Here is a 23,497-nt window from a genome sequence, read left to right on the forward strand (position 1 = left end):
AATGTCAAACTTCAACTCGGCCGTTGGGTTGAAAAACACCTCCCTTTGTTACGGTTGCTGTGTACCTTCCCACGGTCACTACGTACCTACCTTTCAGCCCCCACATCTCCTTGAGGGCCTTCCTCTTTCAGGCCTCCTTACCATCTCCAAGGTCTCCCCTCCCTCTTGCTGGTCTTCTCCTCTAGGATGACCAGCCTCATCCTCTCCACCACCCACATCTCACCCATCCTTCTAGTTCCTGAAGCCTCTCACAGCATCAGGCCCCCTTAGGGGTCTTACTGCCCTGGGCACTCTGGCCAATATTTCATCGTTCTCAGATGTTTCTCTAATTCAAGTGTATCTGCTGAGTTTCCTGACATTCATCAAAATCTCTCTAAAGGGAAAGGAGTGTGCTTTTCACTTCTCAGGGGCCCACTGAGTCCCCAAAAAACTTGGTCACTGTCTCAATAATGTCCGCTGGCTGACTGCGACCCCAGAGCCAAGTGCAGACCACAGGCGGGTGGACAACAGTAAGCACGAAGCAGGTGCCAGGCAGCAAGATGAAATCCGACAGGAGCAGGCAAAGAAGTGCGAAGGAATACACCGAAACAGGACTCTGGCCTTATTCTGGAATGCTTGAAATTAAAAACTGCAGACAGATCAATCTAATGCACGGTGTTTAGGAGCTGAATGGCTTTCTGACCAAACAAACGTTGGGTTCTACGAAAAAACATTTGGAAACCCACAGTCTGTAAACAAATAATAAATTTATCATAAATGCAATCATAGAACTTGAGGAGGCCTGCAATAAAGTAGAAGGACCCTAAAACAATCAAAAACATTTTAAAGAAGATGGAGGCAGGAGTACTAACTTTGGATTTAAAAAAAAACACACGTTAATTTGACTGAACCTTAAACTTAGCATTGAGTTTCCTACCGGCTGAAGCCAAGGAGGAGAGAAACACAGTGAAGGACAGGGCGGGGGCCCTGGAGTCAGACACGTCCAGGCCCCTGTTCTCCAGCCCTCCTGGCAGCCGTGAGTGGGCAAGCCAGCACCCTGAGCCCAAGGGGCAGGCAGGGAACAGCTGGGAGCCTCAAGGCTGATGCTGGGAATGAATGCAGAGGGAACTGAGGCAGTCCAGGACTAGGGCCCCTGTGCTCTTCTCTGCAGTAGACCCCACAATGAGAAGCCAGTGGCAGGACTCCAGGGGCTAGCACACTGACCTGGGGGCAAGACCGACCTCGGAAAGTGGGGGAGCCTGCCCAGCGGCAGGCGGAGCCACAGACCAAAGGGCACCACTTCACGGCTGCCCACTGGAAAGCCCTTTAAGGAGGGCGGGGACCCGGGGCTGGTTTAGTCATGGGTGCTTAGGCTGTGGGACCCAGCAGATGCTACGGTGTTCAGAGCATCTGTGGTGGGGGAAGACCCCAGGTGGAGTCCACAGCCAGCCACAGGGGACAACGGTGGTGCGGACGCCTCAGGCACTGGGGCCAGGGCATGCATATACAGCAGAGAATTACACAAACTCCACGAAACGCTGCTGCTGGACCCTTTGGGATAGGAAGTGCCTGACCACGGGTACGGAGTGAGCGTGTGGTCAGAAGTGTGAGACCTACCAAATTCTAGTGTCAGGTGGGGCTAAAGAAACCCACTGCCCCACGGAAGTGGTGTATGCAGGGTTAGGAGGAGCCAGGCCGGGGGTGCTGCAGGGCTGCGGAGGCAAGTTCGCCTGGACCACTGTGTCCATCACCCTTGTTGCAAAAAACCTCTGCCCCAGTTCACACCTCTTGCAACACTGGGTTGGGTTCCTAGGACCAAGTGACCAAATTCAGTACATGGGTTAGCTCGATACACAAGTGAAAGCTGAAAATGCACTGGGGCTGCACTACAGCTCCAGCTGGGGGGTCACTCTGAAAAGACAGGGCCAGGGACAAGTGTTCCCAGCGGGGAGACCCTGGCTAGTGCATTTGGTTGTGTACTTTGCGTGGAAAGAGTGGTGGCCTGAAGGAATAACATCTATGGACTCACCAGACATGGTGAAGGGCTCGCTTGGGTGGCCAGGGGACGGGAAAGGTAGGGGACAAGGTGGCCTGGGGAGAGGCATGTGGTGTGACATCCAGGAACAGGCAGGCAGTGTGACATCCAGGCCCCCAAGCTAACCATGGTCGGCCAGCCCATCACCAGTCACCCTGGGGCTGGTACGTGAACAGTGCTGTTGAGGTGGATGGAGGCTGTGCGTGGGCCCTGCTCTCCAAGGTGGACTTTGCTTCTGATGGTAAGCGAGAGCAGCGCTAAGCCTGGATACTCCACCACCCGTCCAGGAGAATGGACCGTGCCTGAGAGCCAGGGTGAGTCTGCGGGGCCCTCACTACTCAGGAAAGGGCACTGCTGTAGACTGAAACATGTACCCCACCACCCCAAAATTCATAGGCTGAAGTCTCTGATCCCCCAATGCAACCATACTCGTACACAAGGCCTTTAAGGAGCACACGTGTGCTCAGTCATGTCTGACTCTTTGCAATTCCACAGACTGTAGCCCGCCAGGCTCCTCTGTCCATGGGGATTTCCCAGGCAAGAATACTGGAGTGGGTTGCCACTTCCTTCTCCAGGGGATCTTCCCGACCCAGGGATCAAACCCAGGTCCCTTGTGTCTCCAGCATTGGCAAGCAGGCTCTTTACCACTGGGGCCACCTGGGAAGCCTTTCTAAGACGTAATTAAGGTTCAATGAGGTCATAAAGATGGGACCTAATCCAACAGGACTGGTGTCCTTGGAAGAAGAGACACCAGGAACACGCATGCACCAAGGAAAGGCCACGAGACACACAGTGAGAGCCAAGGAGAGTCCCGCCAGAAACCAACCCCGACGGTGTCTTGATCTTGGACCTCCAGCCTCCAGAGCACTGAGGAAAACTTCTGTTGTTTAAGCTACCTAGCCCGTGGTGTTCTCCTGGGGCAACCTGAGCTGGCTGACACAGGCAGTTCATTTTACAAGTGACACGTTTTCCGGTCTCAGGGCCACCTGCCTTCTCTGTCACATGGCACCGCTCCCTGTGGGCTGGTGGGCTGTGTGAGGGGCTGACCAGAGTGCCAGATGACGTCTCTCAGGCCACAGGTCCGCTTCCAGCCGGAAGAGCGGGACAGTGCCCAGACCACGGGGCACACCAACCCTCTCACAGCATGACCAGACAGATGGGCAGCCAGGTGAGGCAAGAGAGATGCCAACTTGCAGGTGGTATCTGGCAAGGATGGCGCTCGGGGCTCCAGGGTGCAGAACAGCCCAAATCAACAGGCGGAGGACACGGAGACGGAGCACACGGCTCCTGGCAACCAGGGGTGGGAGGAGAGGGGCCCTGACGATCCGCCGTCCTGGTGACCTACTCGGGGCGTCTGTGCTCCCTGTCCTGGGACTCTGGACTCCCTGTGTACAGATCCCGGCTCACCGGAAGGGAGCGTCCAGTGGGGACAAAGCAAGAACACCGGTACGTCTTAAGTGACCACTGTGGCGCTGTCAGTTTGGGCGCTCCTGACCATCAAAGGGGCAAGGGGAGGAGCCATTAGCCTGCAGGAGTAACTAACCCTGACTGCTAGGGGAAGGAAGCTCAGAGACGGGCACACCAGGCGGGGGGACCCTGTGAGCTGCTCGGGCATCCCGCAGCCCTGCGAAGGCGCCTCCTCAACCTCCTCGCCCATGCTCTGGCGGGCACGCGTGTGGCAGACGCAGCCCAGGAAGGACACGGGGACCGGGGACCCAGACCCCACAGGGCTGAGCACACCTGTCTCTTCATCAAGTCGCCTTCCAGGCAGGGCCAGAATTCTCAAGCGGACCACAGAGGAGGTGGCTGGTCACCAGGGTGGCCTCAAGGCTGGCTGCGGCAGAAGGGGAGGCGGTCTGTCCTGCGGACCTTCCGCTTAAGGTTTCCCTTGGGAAGAGCACCCCTGCCACCCTGGAGGAGCTGCTCCGGGAACCTGATTGAAACACGAAGCTCCCAGCAGTGTGAGGGGCGGGTGTTCAGGTCCCTCCTCCGGCAGGACTGGCGCTCAGGCTTCCTGCTGTGGGGGGTGACAGTTCTCAAGGGACACTGCTCTGTGGACGGCGTGCAGCTCTCAAGACCCGCAGTCCGCACCTGCGTCTGTCCAGACTGGAGACACCTGGCAGCCACTCTATCAACGCCAGGGCTCACGCGCCGTAAGGTTAGCTCTCGGACCTTCCTTGTGACTGGTGCTCAAAGTCCCCCTCTGTCCTTCACCACTGCTTCCCCAAGGCTGTGCTCATCCCGACAGCGTTCTCTGATCAACTCCATGCGTGAGAATCTGCTGGGAACCCCAACTTCAGAAACATGACCTCCTGTTTTGTTCATGAGCATAAGACCACAGCTGCCTACTGGGGAACCCCCTCTCAGGCAACCCACGGGCACCCCGGTCAACGTACTTCTCCTGCTCTGCTCTTCTGTGCTGATAGGATGGTGCTGCCATCGAATCTCTCCTTAGCTGAGCCAACAATCTCAGATCACACACTGCTACTTGCTCTCCCTCTCAGCTCTGTCTGCGCTATTGGAAAATATTTATACTCATTATCACTTTGGACGCTGATTATTCTGAGTCCTCATACTTATTATTCTTCCATCCATTTCCTCAAAGGCTCTCCCCTCTTCCTCCCGCTAAATACAGGCTGAGCCTACGACCTACGCTCATCCAGAGTGTAATCCTCCGCAGTGATCCCCAACCTTGTTGGCACCAGGGACTGATTTCACGGAAGACAAATTCGGGGTGGAGGTGATGGTTCCAGCACATTCCATTCGCTGTGCACTTTCTATTATTATCACATTGGCTACACCTCAGATCATCAGGCATGAGATCCCGGAGGTGGGGACCCCGACCTGTTGGATTCACCTCCCAACCCTACACAAGGACTCTAGGAGCCGCACCTGCAGCCCTGATCTCTCCAGGAGCTGCGTCTGTCTCCCCACGCGTCAACTTCCTTTACTGTACATTCCAGAGTCACCTCAAATTCCAACATACCTGCAGGGACCAGCCTTCACTTCCCTCTCTCTCACCTGCAGACCTGGCCCACTGATAAGGGGCCCCCTTCTCCCCACCCCATATGGATATTCTGGGACCTTGCTCTCCACTGACGTCCAGGGACGTCACAGCTGACATCACTTTCTAGACCACATGCAATGAAGACTGACTTCGCACACGCAATGCAGGCAGGTGATGTGGGAGAGAACATTCTCATACCCCAGAGGGTAAAGGGGACAGAGACGGGAAATGACAAGCGCAGGGTGCTGGATCACAGAAGTGCCCAAGAAGGATCAGCTTGATTGAGAGTAACCCTGGGAACACCAGTGTGGTATCACACTGTTCGGACGGAGACGTTTTTGTGGATAAATGCTCAGTATTTCCTGATGATTAATGACAAGGCTGAGAAAACCCAGCATTTATCTGACCAACTTGTTGGCTATTTCCTTGAACTTCTATTACCTTCATAGTCTCTCCATTTCAACCAGGAAAATCAAGAAGTTTGCTATCTGCTCTTTACTCCAGAGCATACAATAATAAGCATTTTAACAGGAAGACACTGTGGCTTTTACAAGATGATAAAAACAGATAAATATTTCGTCTTGTTAACTAGGTTGGTGTTTCTCTAAGAAATCATGCTTATCTATTGGAAGTGGAGCGACAATGTCCAGTTTGACCAGTCTTTCAGTGGCAAGTTACTTATTTTTTTACCTTTCAAAGAAAACACTAAGAATAGCCACGATCAGGGACCTTGGAAACGTGCCAAGATATCCACAATGCAATGCAGAGGAATGACATGTGGTCTCGATGTGTACAGTCTCAGAGGAGATGTTCAGGCAGGCCCCTGAGTCCTTCCCAACTTTCGATTGTGATTGTTATCGTTTACCTGCTGCTGTCTCTGCCGCCTCACTTGTGCAAACTGTGACAGCATCAGCTGCCTGTCCAGCAGCTCCATCCTCTGCTGCCTCTGAATGTCCACGGTGGCCCCCATCCCGACCCTGGCCTCGCTGGTGGGCTCCGAGGATGAGAACAGGGGCTCCAGGGTCCAAGCGCAGAACTTGGCCATCCAACTGGGCACATACAGCACCTCGTGGACTTGCAGCATCCTGCTGTTGTAGCAGATTCCAGAAACCTAGAAGAGAACGAGACCAACCGCATTGTTGACAGGTCGTGAAGTTTTCAGGGAACATACCTGACACAGAAATTAGTGACCATGAAATACTTCAGGTGGTGTTTTTTCCTTCACTTTCGTAGGGTGAGGTGAAAACCAGAATGCCTACCAAGTTGCAGGATACTAAGCAGGACAAACCACACCAACAAAAAACTGAATCTCCTCAGTAAACAAATGTGTTTTTAGTAAGTTAGAAGAGACAGCAAAATCCTATTTAACACTTGAAAGTACTGGCAGCATACTTAAAAACCATGTTGTCTTTAAAAAAAAAAAAGCCATAAAATATCTGATTATCAAGACACTTTCACACTGTACTAATTCTGTGGTTACTTTTATTGGCAGATGGCCATTAGAGAGAGATACTGGCATAAAACAACCCTGACAGTCAGTGATGTGACCCAGACATACCTTTATCAGAAAATAAAGATGATCTAAAATGTATATAGTATTTTAATAAATTTATCAAGTATGGATTTTTCCTAGATTTAGAAATCCTTGCCAATAGTTAACAATGCACAGTTCTGCTTCCTATTTTTCATCTTTAAGGCAATTTACATGGTAAGGAATCTAGAGTCCCTGTGGTTTTCCAGATAAACGTGAGAATGGCTATTCCTTTGTTAGAGAGAAATCTTCAATTCTGTGAATCTGATTCTTAGGATAAGAAGTTATTCATATCAAATTAGAGCAAGTTTGATAACTTTCTAATAAGAGAAAAGTACACTTTAATATTCTATTAATAAAATTACCTAATTAGGCAAAAATCTATTGAGAATTTGCTACATACCAGTGCTGTTCTAGGCACTTAAAATAGAGCAGAAGACATAAAGCCCTACTCTGACAGTCATGGTCAATATGGAGAGCAGACAATAAACAAGCAAACACATAAAACGATTCTGGACAAGATCTGTGAAGGAATTACAGTAAGGCGACTTGAAGCAGGGACCTTCTTTGCTCAGGTGGAAGTGACACTTGAGCAGAGTTCTTAAGGATAATGAGGTCCTAGTGATTTGATGAACTGGAGGAAAACCTTTCAGGCAGAGAAAATGGCAAAGGCAATGCAAGAATGAATTCAGGAGTATCTGTGAGAAATCCTGGTGGAGCTGTCAAGTGGGTTATTGGCTACAAAATTCTGGAACTCAAGGGAAAAGTTAGCAGAGAGAACGATTTGTGAGTCAGTGGTATCAGACTGCATTTAAAGCATGAGAACTAGAAGAGATAATAGGAGGGTGAGGGCATACTACCGAGGAGAGAAGAAGACTTTGGACTGAACCTGGGGTACGCCAGTATTTTGTGGAAGGACAGAGGAGGAGAAGCCGGTGAAGCAATCTGAGAAGGGGTTGCAAGTAAGAAGGAAAACTAGGAGAGTTTAGTACTGCTGAAGCTAGCTATGTCTAATGCAGCTCAGAGTTCACATAAGACAGAGAGAGGAAAATGACTACTGGATTTGGCAAAACTAACCAACTTTGGTGCAGTGGTAGGAGCAACAGACAGACTGGAGGAGGCTAAAGGGCGAATGGAAAAGGACTTTTGATTTCAATAATTTCCATGCTACTTCCTTCGTGAATTGTACAAAACAACAAAGAAAACGAAAACAGAAACGAGCTTCAGATTCAGTGCAACGAGAGAACATCTGTAATCCTCAACCACACTAACAAAATGGAAAACGCACTTAGCAGTCACGAGGAAGGGTAAATCCACAGGTGGGAGAGGGGCCCCGGACAGATGAGAGAGGAAGGTGGGAGTGAAGGGGAGGATCAGAGGACTCAGTGCGAGAAGCAACCCGTCTCCTCTGCAGGGAGGAGGCGAGGGCTCAGCAGGGCAGGCCCTCAGGGGACACCTGGGCTTCACACGGTGGGGGTTCCAGACAGACACAGAGGCCCTCCGTGGACGTCCTCGGAGCTTCCAAAAGAAGACCACTGAGGAAATGTATGAAGAAGAAGACTTTGTTTCAGGAGATAATAACCGAGTTTTCCAGAATGAACAAAGAATACAAATACTCAAACTGAAAGTGCAAGAGTCCCAAGAAAGATAATAAAATGAAATGTACATCTAGCTCCATAAGAGTCAGAGAAAGAAATCCTTAAAAGCATGAACAAAAAAAAAGAACAAAACAGCTCATTACACAGGGGTGAAGTCACAGCCCATGGCAGTCATCCACTGACGGCGCACCCTGGGGAAAGTTCAGGATGAAAACACAGGAGGAGGCACCCTTTGCTTCAGATAAACAGGTCCCTAGATGGTCAGATGCACAGCTCAGGAAGCACTTTCAATGACCTCAGATTCCTGCACCTTCATGTAAAAAGTGAAGCACTAAAATGAACTTGAGATTCTGCCCTTTTTGATTACCGGTAATCTTTCAGCAGGATGTAGGCCTGACTAGATGCACTTCCCAGCCAATAAATCCATACACGCTCGCTTCATTGTGATTTGTTTGGCTTCATGACACTTAAAGAGTTTATGGACACTTTGGTGTGTGTTATGTATCACAATAAAATGATTTAAAAATAAAGAATAAAGGGTACAGGATAGATGAGGTAATTTCAGGGAAGCATACTGAGGCCTATCAGATTATAGAGTATGCTATAAAGTTTGAGTAAGCAAAACAGGGTGGTCTTTATGTGTTAAGTCGCTTCAGTCGTGTCCAACTCTGTGACCCTATGATCTGTACCCCGCCAGACTCTTCTGTCCATGGGATTCTCCAGGCAAGAATACTGGAGCTGTGCCCTTCTCCAGGGGATCTTTCCGACTCAGGGATTGAAGCTGCGTCTCTTTGGTCTCCTGCACTGGCAGTTGGGTTCTTAACCACTAGTGCCACCTGGGAAGCCCCAGGTCTTTATCTAGAGCGTCTCAAACTGATGTAAAGAGCAAGGGATTACAAGGCACCTGGTACACAGCAGACATGGGTATGTCACACACGAAAAGAATATACGGGCCACACAGAGGGAAGAAGTCAAACCAGCTCCCTCTGCCTGATAACCACACAAAACCTCCCAGTGGGTTTAAGGACACAAATGTAATTTATGAAACTGCACATCTTTCTGCGCAAATATAGAAGGAACATCTTTTTGGCCCTGGGATGAAAAAGGATTTTTAAGTAAGAAACATAAAACTTAGATTATAAAGAAAACATACATTCATCTACTTCATAATTTAAAAGCTACAGTAGGCTAAAAGTCACATGGAGGGGGCAAGGAAGTAAGGATTCCTTTTCTGAAGGTCTGAGTAAAAAAGAAGATGGAAAAAGGAATTGTGCAACAGCGAAAGCACAGTGATTCAGCTGAAGACAGCAAAATGTTGTCATAAATATCACAAACTGTGAAAAAAATCTGAACGAATCAGAATTCTGAGATTTGAATTAAGTAAAAAATTTAACTTTTCTTTTCTTTTAGTCTCAAAGTATCCAACTGTGATGGTGAATTTATCCATTTGCCCATAGTTCTAACCCTGATTATTTGGAACATGTTCGTGTATGTGGAAGCTGTTATCAGTCTCACATACACTGACCCTTTTATCACAATAAAGTCTCTTTGTTTTCAGTAATACTCACAAAAAAAGCCTATTTTGTCTTAGATTAATATGGCCACTTCAGATGTCTATTTCCATATTAATCTTTCTTTATCCTTTTACTGTCAACCTTTTGTGTGTGTGTGTCTGCATTTAAAGCGTGCCTTGTGGACAGCACACGGCAGTTTCTCACTTTTAAATCCAGTCTGACAATCTCTGCCTTTTGATTAGCATGTTTCCCTGCTCACACTTAATATATTTACCTTGATACAGATGAATTCTGCTGTTTGGTTCTATCTCAACTGTTTTTTGTTCTTTGCTCCTACTTTCTTATTTCCTTTTGCATTAAACAAATACTTTTCAGTATTTCATCTTAATTCGTTCAATGGCATTTTTAAAGCAATATCTCATTTTTTCTTGTGTTTGCTCTAGGGATTTCAATACACACACAAGGTGCTTAGAATTAATACCAAAATACTTCAAGTAAAATAAAGGAAACTTATGAGAGGACAGTTCCACTTAACATTACCCTCATCCACTGCACTACTTTTCTGTCCTAATACATTATGAACCCACATAACAACTGTGTTATTCACGCTTTTTGCAATCATATGTCTTAAAAGAAATAAGGAAAAAAATAATGACAATGTACAATTGATGCCTGTACTTAAGGAGCTCACAATTTAGTAAGGGGGGAGTGGTTCTTAACAGGAAGGGTAGGTCAGAGATTCCTTTAAGGAACTGAGGAAGGCTAAAGATTTTTATTCTCTTGCCCATATTTATCCCCCCCCCATTACATATAAAATTATGAAACCATGTGTTCGATTTTAGGAGGGACAGCCTATCAAGAATTAGTACATTCTACTCAGCAATAAACAAATGCATGACTGCAAATTCTGGCAGGGATAAAGTGTGCTCATTGGCATAAAGTGCTATTCTATGGCTTACTTATCTGAATGTATGCTCTGGAAGGGGAAGAATTCTGGTTGATTTTGATCACTTTAAAGCCTCTGCACATAGAAAAAGGCCTGCCGGGAGAATGGTGAGGGAGCGGTCCAAAAAACATGTCATTTTTAGATTCTTTTAAAGGAAACTGGAAAGGTGCCAAAGGACACACTTTTTTGGTGCTGAGTTCATGCCTCCCATATGACAAAAACATAGAATCCACCAGTTCACGCCTCTGGTACCTCAGCACAACCTCAAGTCATCAAATAAATAAAGTGCTACTGTCAAATGTTTTGGGTGATGAAATAAAAATTTGTATGTTAAGACAAGAAAAATTTAAACATAAAATTTTCTCTGCCCATTTTGTTGTTCCCCCTCTTCTTTACTGTGCACTCTGCATCCTTGTCATGTGGTCACCCAGCTCTCCCCAGTAGCAGAAATTCCTGCTCAACTACAAAGATCGATCTTTTTCCTTCTGGTGCCTGCTAGGCAACTCCTTAGATGATAACACCCTTTACTCAATCCTGTGGGGGGCTCACAATGACCCTCACAAACCTTGTACATGCAGACACCTTAGGTGAACAATGCCAAGACATCATTCTCCTCAAAGATAGAGATTGAAGCAGAACAAACTGGTCCAGTGACCTGGGGAGATACTGGGCCACGTGGAATGGAAATTCATAGCTTTAATACTTATGACCTTATTTTACTTATATCTTGCCTATTTTACAAGATTTTGTTATTTGCATTACCAAATATGTGGTAAAATAAATGATGATTAGGCAACGTGAAAAAACCGACCAAATGCATATCCTCTAAGAGCCAACAGTGTGAGTCTAGGTAAGGGAAGAAGCAACAAGAGGGAATCGCTTCCTAGACCGTAACACACCAGTAAGACGGGTGGTTCAGAGGCTTGTGGCTACTGTGAACAAGGCCTAGTTCAGTAACAGCACTGAGTAGCCTAATGATGAAATCCTCCTGACCTGGGAACGAGCATTCCCAAGAGCACTGGGGAAAGCTGGTGACGAAATGTCCCCCAAGCCTTAGTGAGTATTATGACCGAAAGGGAAGAGAGAGAATGAAGAAAGCTGCCCACCAGCCAGTTCTCCAAGAATCAAATCACTAGCCACTGTGGTCGCTGACCTATAGCACACTCTGAGAGGAACTCAAAACAAAGTTCAGGGTGAGGCACTCTGTGCTCTGGGAAAACTGACCGAGCTGGCCCTCAGACAGCTAGATATTTCAGGAGGAAATGTCATCAACTTAGGGTCTGGCATTTTCCCACACTTAGAAAAGCACTAAAGTCATTAACTAAGCTATCTGTTCCTTGCAAATAGCAGCAACCTTCTGCCAAGATCTGTTCTTGATTGCATGCACCCTTTCGTCAACATCACATATGTTCTGGTCACCTCCTTCCCTCTGCAAACAGTTCTCAGAGCTCCCTGAGAGACTGTCTCCTGGGTTATAATCCTCAGATTGGCTCAGATAAAATTTTCCATCTTTTTCTTAGATTGACTATTGATTAAAATATAAAGAGCTTTAAGAATTTAGTTTCCTATAAATATGTGATAATCACATCACTCTCTTCTAGGAGAAGATGGGGGATAAGATAAGCACAGTAAACTTTACCTAAGTTTATACCTCATTACTACCAAAAGCCTTGAGAGAGTATTATTATGAATTACAAATAATACTTATTCACTATACTACCTTACACATTACTTTTAACTTTCATTTTCATTATCTCATGAACCCTTCTTATATTGGGACTTCTGAATGAGAATTTGGTTGAAACCCCATAGAGTTTGTGGAAAAAAACAGGCTTTAAAAATAGACCATCTGCTGGGATTTGCATGTCAAGAGGCCAGGGGAAATTCTAAGGGAGGGGTCTGGCAGGTCCGCAGAGCCCAGAAGCCCTGGATCAAGCTGAGAGGCGTAATGACAAGGGGTGAAGCAGTGGCAGGGGTCTTGGGCAGGCTGGGAGACAGGTCTAGGATGCTCAGATACAGTGGGAAGGACCATGTGGGTTGTGTCTATGAAGGCCAGGTACACCCAGAACCAGAACATTCAAGAGGTAGGAACTGGGAATCCTGGCCAGCAAGAGGGCCCCAGGGGTCAGGCAACCAGAGAGCATTCTGGATCTCTTGCAGTTGAAAGTCTGAGCCAAAGGGGATAAAGAATTTAATTTGCTGGGTGGAACCATGTGAAACTCTCTTGATTACAGAGAGTAAACCTCAACTGTCCTCTGGTCTTGTTTAGTGCTAGCATGAAACCACAGCCAGCAAAGGTGAGAAACCATGACATGGCACCAATACTCAGGTTTCTATTGATCTCTTTCTCCAGTCAACTATGGCTGAACAGAAACCCACTTGGCAAACTGCACTGCCATGGTCCTGGTGAACCGAGGTCCCGACATTTGAGAAATTTATCTAATGGGACAGTAGGAAAACACAAGGGGCCGTTATCCTGGAAGAAAGCATTATTGTCTCAAGATAAAAGACGAGGCAAGGGAAGAGACGTCACCTTTATACCTGGACCCCTTCACACAGACTTCATATTCACTCAAGTCCTGAAGAAAGCAGGTCCACTGAGGCCTCATTTATTCATTCAATGCATGCTTACTGAACTTCTATTATGTGCTAGGCTGTGTTCTAAAGGCAGGGAACAAGACAAAGAAAATTCCTGCTCTAATGAAGCATCCATTTTCCTATTCCTTCTTCACTGAAAATGCTAAAGAAAGAAGGAAGGAAATTACTTATTTGATTATGCAAAGAATATGCACACAAATCAGAAATGCCCAAAATTATTTGTGCCATTTGTGATTAATTATGAAATGACTGATGCATGAGACAAGTGCTCGGGCCTGGTGCACTGGGAAGACTCAGAGGGATTGGGTAGAGAGGGAGGTGGGAGGGGGGATCGAGATGGGGAATACATGTAAACCCATGGCTGATTCATGTCAATGTATGACAAAACCCACTACAATATTGTAAAGTAATTAGCCTCCAACTAATAAAAATAAATGAAAACAAAAACAAAAACAAACCATGATCACTTTCGTTATCAAAACTTTGATGTTATAGCTTCTTAATATATCAAAAAGTGTTTGAGATGCTCTTTAAAGAAACACTCAATTTTAAATAATGTCTGTAATAAAATTTTAATTTACTACCAAAAAAAAAAAAGAGAAATGACTGTCCTTTTCATGACTGAATCAAGTGGCTTTAGCCCTTATTGAAAGAGCCTTGCTATCTTGTTCTTTGTCAAGTACAAAAGTGATTCAAATGAATTTCCCATAGCTCTCTTTTCATTTTCATTATTATTGTGAAGTATCTATTTCCATAGCTCTCTTTTATTTTTAATTATTATTTTGAACTATCTATTTAAAACACTGGGTATCCTTCTGACTCGTGGGAATTTGAATTAGAAGAGGAACAGAATTAATTAAACAAATAATAGATTATTTGTTTTTAAAAAACTGTTTTAGAAAGCTGCTCTAAGCTTTTCTTTTCAGAAAACCATGCATCAAGAGGATGAGGTTTTCTGCATGAAGCAGAAAACTATAAATTCCAGTGGTTTAAATACAACAGAAATTTACTTCTCTCTCATGTGAGAAACCAACCATCTTAACTGCATTCCAGGCAGTGGGGAGAAGAAAATGAGGAAGAACAAAAGGACAAAAGGCTACTTTTTTCTTTTTTTAAAACATTTTCAGTCGTATTAAAAAAAAAAAAAGCAGCAGATCAACATTACAATTCAAGAACCTAATCTAAATATGCACTTGATAATGAAGCACATTGGAGTGAAAAAATTTTTCCAAAAAACCATCAAATGTATCATCTCCAAATACCCAAATTATAAATCACTTCTGCAGGCCCTTTGTTGAGTGGAATCATAAACAAAAAACAAGATTTATTGCTGTGAAAACCAATCTGTAGTACAGTAGTATGAGTCTTGGGTGTTACGTAAGCATAATCAGTTGAATCGCTGAAAAAAGTGGCTCTTTGAACGTAGTTTTAATTGCTTTCTACAGTTTTTTGTTTGTTTGTTTGTGGGCTGTTGGAATTGTAATTTTTAATTGCCTTCAAAAAAATGGAGATTTAAGGTGGTGTCTGGTCTCACTGAACAAGTTAGATATCTCAGTTGTTCTTGGGTCAACTGGCTTACAGACTTTCCTCACACACAAAAGGCTACTTTAAGGAGACTTCCTAGAAGTCCTGCCAGTAAGTATGCTTGTTGTTCACTGGCCAGGATGCCAAGATTTAGCTTGACAGCTAGACCTGGTGCAAAGGCAACTCGAAAACGTGATCTTTTAGTTGGAGGCCCAGTTGCCCCTAATGAGATGAAGGTTCTGTAACTAAGGAAAAAATACACTGGGAGACAGCTACAGTCTCTAGTACATGGTGGCAAAAAGCCTTAATCAAACACTAAAATGTAAATACCTTTTAATATCCCTTTCAACAAGGAGACTGTCCCCTTTTATAATTATATCCACTTTCATAAACTGATTCAAAAAACTAAAATTAAGAAGTAAATAGGCTTGTGTTAAAATTTGTTTCTTACATTGGACTAAAAATAATAAAAATGAATTTAAATATCAAGAACAACTTATGCATTTACAGACAGAGATTCAACAGGGAAAAACTCAATCCTTTCTAAGACCAGGAACAAGACAAGGATGTCTATTCACCACTCTTATTTAACATTATATTAGAGGTTTTAGCTAGTGAAATAAGGCAAGAAAAATAAAATGCACAGATCAGAAAGGAAGAAAGAAAACATAAACCAAATATATTTCCTGATGACTTGATCATATATTAATATGTAGGAAATCCTAAAGAATCCACAGAAATAAATAAATAAATTGCGATTGTATCCTAGAGGATACAATAACAATATACAGAAATCAACTGTATTCCATGTACTAGCAACAAACATTTGCGACAAAACTCCATTTAAAAAAGCATCAAAACCTCACAAATAATTAGAAATACATTTAATGAAAGATGTATAGGGCCTATGCATTGAAAATTTCAAAATTAAAAAGGGGAATTAAAAAATTCCATAGTAGACATATACTATGTTTATAAACTGCAAGACCCAATATTATTAAAATAGTTGTACTAGTTACACATTACTGAATAACAAATTATCCCAAATGCAGTGGCTTAAAACAATATGAATTTAATATACATACAGTTTATGTGGTCAGAAATCTAGGGACTGCTTAGTTGGGTGGTTGTGGCTCAAGGTCTCTCATGAGGCTGCATTCAAGATGTCATCCTACCTATGTTCATCTGAAGTCTCGACTGGGGTTGAAGAATCAGCTTCTAAGGTAGCTCAAAACCCAACTGGGAGATTAGTGCTGACTGCTGCCAGGATGCCATAGTTCTTTGTCATGTAGACCTCTTCACAGGGCTGCTTCAGGACCCTTGTGACATGGCAGCTGGCTTCCCCCAGAATGAGTGATCTGAGAGAGAACAATATGGAAGCAGTATGTCTTTTGTGATCCACCCTTTGGAGTCACACTCCATCATCTCTGCCATTTTCTATTCATTGTAAGTGAATTGCTGAGTAGAGCTCACATTCTAGAAGGAGGGGAATTAAGTTCCATTTCTTGAAATACAAAATAATTTGTGGCCATATTTTTAAAATCATCAAAATGGCTATCTTTCCTTCACTGATCTATAGTTTCAGTGCTATCTCAGGTTAAATTTTAACTTTTTTCCTTTTTTGAAGAAAATCACAAGCTAATTTAAAAGTACACATGGAAAATCAAAGTTCCTAACATAGATTAACCAGCTTTGAAAAAGGATGAACAAAGCTGAAATACTTGCATTACCTGATTTTAAGACTTACCATACTCAAAAGTACTCAAACAATGTGGTACTGGTATAAGAATACACATATAAATCACTGAAATAGAAAAGAAAGTCAAGAAACAGACCCACACTGGTCAACTGACTCTCAACAAAGGAACCAGGGTAATACAACAAGAAGTCTTTTTGACAAACATTGATGGAATAATGCTAGACATTTGTGTGGGAAAAAAGTACATCTCAATCCCTAACTTCACAAAAATTACACTCAAATTGGATCTCAGACCTCAATGTAATAGCAAAAACTATTACATTCTAGATGAAAACACAGGACAAAATGTTTGTGACATCAGATTAGCAAGTATTTGTTAAATAAGATATCAAAAGCACAAACTATTTAAAAAACTGAAACACTGAATTAATTAAGTTTAAAACTTTTGCTTATTGAAAGAAATAGTTAAGGAAACAAAGAAGCAAGCCACAGACTGGCACAAAATTTTTATAAAATATATTCAACAAAGGGCTTATACACAGAATATAAAATGGGCATAAGAAAAGATGCTCAAATCACTAGTAATTAGAGAAACACAAATTAAAACCCCAAGATAAAACTGCACACCAACTAGAATGATTAAAATTAAAATGGCTAACAATGCCAAGTGCTGGCAAGGAGATGGTGGAACTGGAACGCTCATGTATTGATGGTGGAAAGGCAAAACGGTATAGCCACCTTGTAAAATAATATGGTACCATGTATTTTTCAAATGATAAATTCCAGCAATTCTACTTCTAGGCATTTACCCAAGAGAAGTAAAAACCTATGTCCACACAGAAATGTGTACACAGATTTTCACAGCAACATTACTCATAATCAAACCTGGATATAACCCAAATATTCACCAACTAGTGAACAGACAAATTGTGGTGTAACATACCAGGGATTGATACTTACAGTAACAAGGAATAAAACAGTAATCAAAGGTAAATGGATTTCAAAAATAGCATGTTAAGTGAAATAAGTAGAACATAAAAGACTTCATACTACATGATTCAAATTACATGAGATTCTAGAAAAGGCAAAACTGTGGTGACATAAAGAAACCAGTGGTTATCTGGGGATGGCAGGTGGGTGAGAGGACAGAGCAAAAGGAATGAAAAAAAAATTTTTTTAGGGAGAGGAAAATGTTTTCTATCCTGACTGTTGTAGTAGCTATAAAACAGTATACAAGTGCCCAAATTCACCAAACTGTACATTTAAAGTTGGTAAACTTTTTTGTATTGTAATACTTTAGTAAACAAAAAAGAAAAAAAATTTCATTAAAAAGTAAACGTGAAGATCTAGGAAGACTGAAATTTCTACATATATACTTCTCATCTTAAATTTTATAAAAGAGGTGAGATTTTCAGATTGAAACCAGTCTTTAGCAACAAAAAACTTCTGACACTTTGAGAATATTTCCAGCTAACATAAGCATAAGAAGGCTTTCTGATAATCAGTCATGCTATTGTTTATAATGAACATGTCAACTTCCCCGGTGGCTCAGACAGTGAAGAATCTGCCTGCGATGCCAGAGACCCCAGTTTGATCCCTGGAAAAGGGCATGGCAACTCATTCCAGTATTCTTGCCTGGATAATCTCATGGACAGAGAAGCCTGGCGGGCTACAGTCCATGGGGTTCACAAAGAGTCAGCATGACTGAGTGACTAAGCACGCACATAATGAATATATTAAAAATCACATGCATTGATTTTACCATAGTTCTTTCCCAGAGGTGATCATAAAGATATAAGAAAAATATCAACATAATCAGCCCCAAAAAGGAAGGAACACTGGACATTTCTATTTCAAAAAAATCAGTTGAAAGAGATAATCAAAACTGATTCAAGCCTTTCTCTTGATAGGAAAACAATGTAAAGACTGTGAGAAAAGGGAAAAAGCACTCTGTGTGGCAACTGCCATGTAGTCTATCAGTAATTATCAAGAATGAAAACATCTGGGTGTTTTCTTGTTGACCTCTTATCTCCCTCCATTTCTTTTCCCTTTGAGCAGCAGCAGTACTGACCCAGCTTAATATATTTTATACTATCCTTTAAGCCTTCTCAAAGCTATCCTTTACTTCATTTTCTTGTGCATGACAATGCCAGAGACATAAGACAATGAGTTTGTTGAAGGTGATGTTTGAGCTGCATTTTTAATCCATCATATGGAGGACCAGTTAAATAAATATCTCTGATGATCTTAGAAGAGAAAGTACAGTACAGCTACAGACCAAACTCTTCATATTAAGAAGAAAGCAGAGGCTGCCAAACAGGATAAAGTTTTCTAGGATACTGGTCAGCCCACAAAATTCATAATGAAGGCTGCAGGGAATTATTGGGGGTACAGGTCTTTCAGCACTTCTGGGTACTTTTAAAACTTCTTCATGACCAGGATCTCCCTCCAGTATCCAGTCTCCATGGATGACGATCAGGGCCTCATCTTATTGGGGCTGGCAAGGAAGATCTAAGAACAGCTGGTACCTAAGTGTCTTGTGTTTGAAGCAGACATGGACGAGAGCCTTGAAATACGCACTGGAAGGCGCTGGGCCTGCTGGACCACCAGAACACCTGGCCTTTGGTTCTGGCTCAGTCGCCCAGCAGTTGTGCAACTCGAGCTTCAGTTTTAAAACAAGAAGCCAGCTTCCCCACCACTGCAGAGAGTGTGTCAAGAACCTAATGAGGCGGCACACACTGACAACATTCTGACGATCACAAAGAATAGCAGTGTTTTGTTGTACAGATGATTATTTTGATAATACTGAATTTTGAAACTCAGCAAGTATTTCTAGAATATAGATAAAATGCCAGATGTTTTGCTAGGCACTGGGGATGGTAAAGAATAATGTATAGTTTCTAAATTGAAAGGGCAGATTCAGAGAAGGCTTCAGAGTCAGAACTTAAATGAATACGATTTTCTAGGAAAAGAAGGGATCTAATGGTGAAGGAATGGAGATGGCTGGAAGAAACTGCCAAATGGTTATGCAAAGCTACCTCTGAAGAGCACAGATGCTAAAGCTCCAGAACCTGCATTTGAACACTGTCTCCACTACTTATTAGCTTGTATTCTTGGCAGATAAGTTCTTTGTGCCTGTTTCTTTATCTATAAAATGGGGACAACAGTGTCTACAATATCAGGTTTTTAGGAGGACTAGTTAAATAGTATTTGTAAAGTGCTTAGAAAAGAGCTGCATTAGTCTGCTTTCTCTAGGTTATACCTTGATAACAAATTATCCAAATTTCAGTTGCTTTTACAAAGGCTGTTTCTCACTCATCTTACATGTTTGGCTATAGCACCGCTTGTGTGTCTCCTTCATTCTGGGATCTGGGCTGAGGGAGCAACTTCTATCTGGCACGTGTTTTTCTCATGACAAAATGAACAGAGCGATGGTGGGACCACAAAAGGGTGCTTAAAACTTCTGCCTGAGAAGCGCCCATCACTCCTGCTCATAGTCCGGTGGCTCAGGTAAGTCACAGAGTAGAGTCTGACTTTCACACGGCCCCTAGAGGCCCTGCAGAGAGGGGCCTAGGGAGATGGGGGAGCAAACACTCTCAACCAACAAAACAGCTGAACAAACAATATAATCTACTACAAATGCTTGGGACATAGCATGTGCTGTGGGTTTGCTAAAGAAAAATAAGTGATGACAAAGAATCTCAAGACAGCATGAGATGTCAGAAGGGTAAAGTGCTCAGCGACTCTGGGGTACAGGGCCCACGAGCTGAGAGAGGGACCCGAGGAGGCCTAACTTTGGAAAGGCTCTGCCAGAGGGCAAGGTTTTTGCCTATAGGTAAAAGATAGGTGACAGTAATGCCAATTATATAGCTCTATTTTATGAGGCACTCTGTGCCAGTTTTTATCAAAACAATGGCATGATTTCACTTGTTCTGCATTGAACACTTAAAAGTCTACCAGTCATTCCCCGAGCAACACTTGTCTAAGACGACATTCTGTCAGCGTGGACTGAGCTGCAACCATTGCACCAAGGCAGAGGACAGAAGGTTTCCTTCAGTAGGCCCAGGCTATCTGGGGTCAGGATAGGGGAAGGGGGCTCAGAGAGGAAGGGAGGGAAAAAAGGCGGGGGGAGGAGAGAGGGTGTGAAAGAATCAGAGAGAGAGAGGGCACTGTACAATGGACCGATCAGCACTCAATCTGGTGGTGGCACTGTAAATATTGTGTTAATTAGAAGACGGTGAAAGCACCTTCTACATATGGCTGCTTTCTAAGGATCCACCTCATCTTCTACACAAGGTTCTTTCACAAGCCCAACCCACCTCACAGCTCTGATCACCCCAGACTTCCCTCTGCAGCTTATGTCCTCATTTTCAATGAACTGCTAGAAAATCATCTCAATCCCTCAGGTTCAACTGAAAACCTTGGGCATCGAATGATGATCTGCTATGCTGTACCCTTCCTTTGGTGAGCTGGGAGAAGAAATCTAAGAGAAGAAAGAATAAGGAAGAAGAAAAGCAAGCATGAAGAGCAGAGAAAGATGTGAAAAGGAGCGGAACCAACGCCCATCCTCATTCACCTGGGAAATAGGTCAGGGCTCCAAAACTTCCTCCAAAGAAGTTCTGATTTCCGCAGTGGATTCGCTAAGTCCACGAGCTTTTTTCGCTTAATGATTTATCATGGAAAGCCCATCAACATAAGGTTCTGTTTGATGCTTTTTCTTTTACAGTTACCATCAGACAATGTTTTACTTTTTGTCTTAAAAACTCTTCTGGGGGAAGAGAGACAGGTAAATTACAGCCCAGAGATGAGCCATCCCGATTCCTTCAAGGCTGCTTAACTCTCCCCTTCCCCACTGCTTAACTCTCCCCTTCCCCACCACTTAACTCTCCCCTTCCCCACTTCTGGGACTTATAAACCCTGATAAGACACCTATCATCTCGCACCATCATGAAGCTTTTGTTCGAAAAGCTTTAAAGATTGACTCTTTAAAGATCTATACCCACTGCCTACAGAAAAAACATACAAACTCAGACCACATCCAAAGTCTTAATGAATCTGGTATGAATCTACGTTTCTAATCTTGTTCCCAGGTAGGACAGATTTTCTTTCACACTACGGTGACTTGACTGCAAGATAATCAGTCTGACATACTGTACAGAGCAGGTAACAAATGCAGGAAATGGCTAGGCTGTGAAAGGGACAGGTTGACGGGGAGAAATCCAGAGTCTGAGAAGGACAGGCCTGCCTCTTCACCTGCTCTTAATCAGCTTGAAAGAGAACCAAACGATGATGAAGACATGAATTGTAAAAAGACAAAAACTGGCAACAGCAGGCTCTTTCTATTTTAATCATTCCAGAATCAGCTCAGGCCTGAGACTTCAGCTTTTTACTTAGGGTACATCCCGGTGCTAATGACTCACTACTGTGATTCAGAGGACGGCAGAAAATGAAGAAGTGCAGGGCTACGGACGGCCTGAAGGCTTTCTGCAGAACCACACAAGAACTTAAAGCTCAATAAGTAAGCAATGTTTTCTTTAAGGAAAAAAGTCTTATTAACGTGTAACAAATGTAGTGAAACTGTGGAATACAGAGTGACTTCCTCCAAAGAAGATCTCTCACAAAAGACGTGAAGAAGAGAAAAAAAAAAAGTCATGAAGAAGAATAGTGAGACATGAGGTGGGAATAGGACTCAAGGAGGTGCAGACTAATATTTCTGAAGTACCCACTTAAATGGAAATATTTCACTTGTGTACTATATCAATTATTATACAATTCTGCCAACTTTCAAGGAAACAGTCATATTTTTAGGCCTTAACTGTTGGTATTCAAAGCCAGAACTGTCAATGGAAGAACAATGCGATATTAAAAATAGGTATCAATGTTACATGTGAGTAATCTCAATCTTTATGCAAAACCAAATGCCCCTTATACTTTCTGGGCAGCAACTGGAATCCTCGAGGGATCACAAAATGGATCCTAGCTGTTCTGGGCAAATCAACTTATTATTGCTCCTTGAAAGCTAAACACACTTCCCTAACCCCTCTCCAACCAGGAAAAATACTTAGTCCTTATTCTCTTCTGTGACATCACTCCCAACCTAGCAAAATACTGTACTAATGTCATTTACCCTCCTTCTCCTCTTTTAATCAGTGGGGTATTTTTAAGCTGGGTATTCAGAAACATTTCTAATCATGAAAGGATGGGTGACACAAGGAGAGAGAAAAACTGGCCTAAAGCAAAATAAATCCACCCATAACTAAATAAACCCAAAGCTGGCAGCTTTTCAGAAAAGCATGAGTAAAGGTTTTGGTTTCTATGACAGCAGATAACACATTACTTATGTTTATACAAATGTCTCTTTATAAGGAAAAAAAAAAGCTCTTTCTCTTAAAAACACAGATTGAAATAAAATTACTTCCTTACTACGCATAGTATGTTAGGAGAACTACTGATTTCAGAGCTAAAAGGTGATCTTTTATCAACAGGTTTTCTAACACTCCTCCAAAACACTGAATATTATCTGTGCATTTTTTGGGAAGAGTAAAAATTTTTAGTATTTTAACATAAAAACCAAAAAGAAACCCCAAAAAACAAAAAAAGGAAGTTGCTTGATAAATATGGGGAGAGGAGAAGTCACGTTGAGCAAGAGACATCTGGGACAAGTTGTGGCTTTATGAATCTCAGACCTCAATCCTATAATCAGTGGTGTGTAAACCAAACACTCACAAGCAACACCCTCCTTTATAATTATCCTTATCTAAAGTATACAATATTATGTTAAATATTTCATAATAAAAGTGTGCTTTTCTGGAAAAGTCGGAAACAAAATATCCATTAAATTCCAAACAAGCACTAACATCTATGGTAAAACGTGAAGGAAAACTGGGATAGTTATCACCGACACTAACCATTTTAAGTCAACACAGTTAGTCTCATCTAACTACCGTAGGATAATAATAAAGAACAAGGCTGATGGGAAGATTTATCAGATTTGTGTAATGGTAGGTGGTCTGTAACCCTGGTTGAATTAGTTACAATAAAGTGAACACTGAATTGGCTTAGAGAT

General features: G+C 43.1%; 1 protein-coding gene across 2 annotated transcripts in view; it reads right to left on the reverse strand.

Moving 5' to 3' along the window:
- Positions 1–23,497, reverse strand: part of UBAC2 (UBA domain containing 2) — a 164,850-nt gene that overhangs the window by 34,424 nt on the left and 106,929 nt on the right. For both annotated transcript variants that reach the window (XM_070471457.1, XM_070471459.1), the window contains one exon: positions 5,887–6,132. In XM_070471457.1, coding sequence (XP_070327558.1) covers positions 5,887–6,132 — 246 coding nt within the window. The remainder of the gene's footprint in view (positions 1–5,886; positions 6,133–23,497) is intronic.

The sequence above is a fragment of the Odocoileus virginianus genome, chromosome 8 (genome assembly GCF_023699985.2).
Source record: "Odocoileus virginianus isolate 20LAN1187 ecotype Illinois chromosome 8, Ovbor_1.2, whole genome shotgun sequence".
Taxonomy (NCBI): Eukaryota; Metazoa; Chordata; class Mammalia; order Artiodactyla; family Cervidae; genus Odocoileus; species Odocoileus virginianus.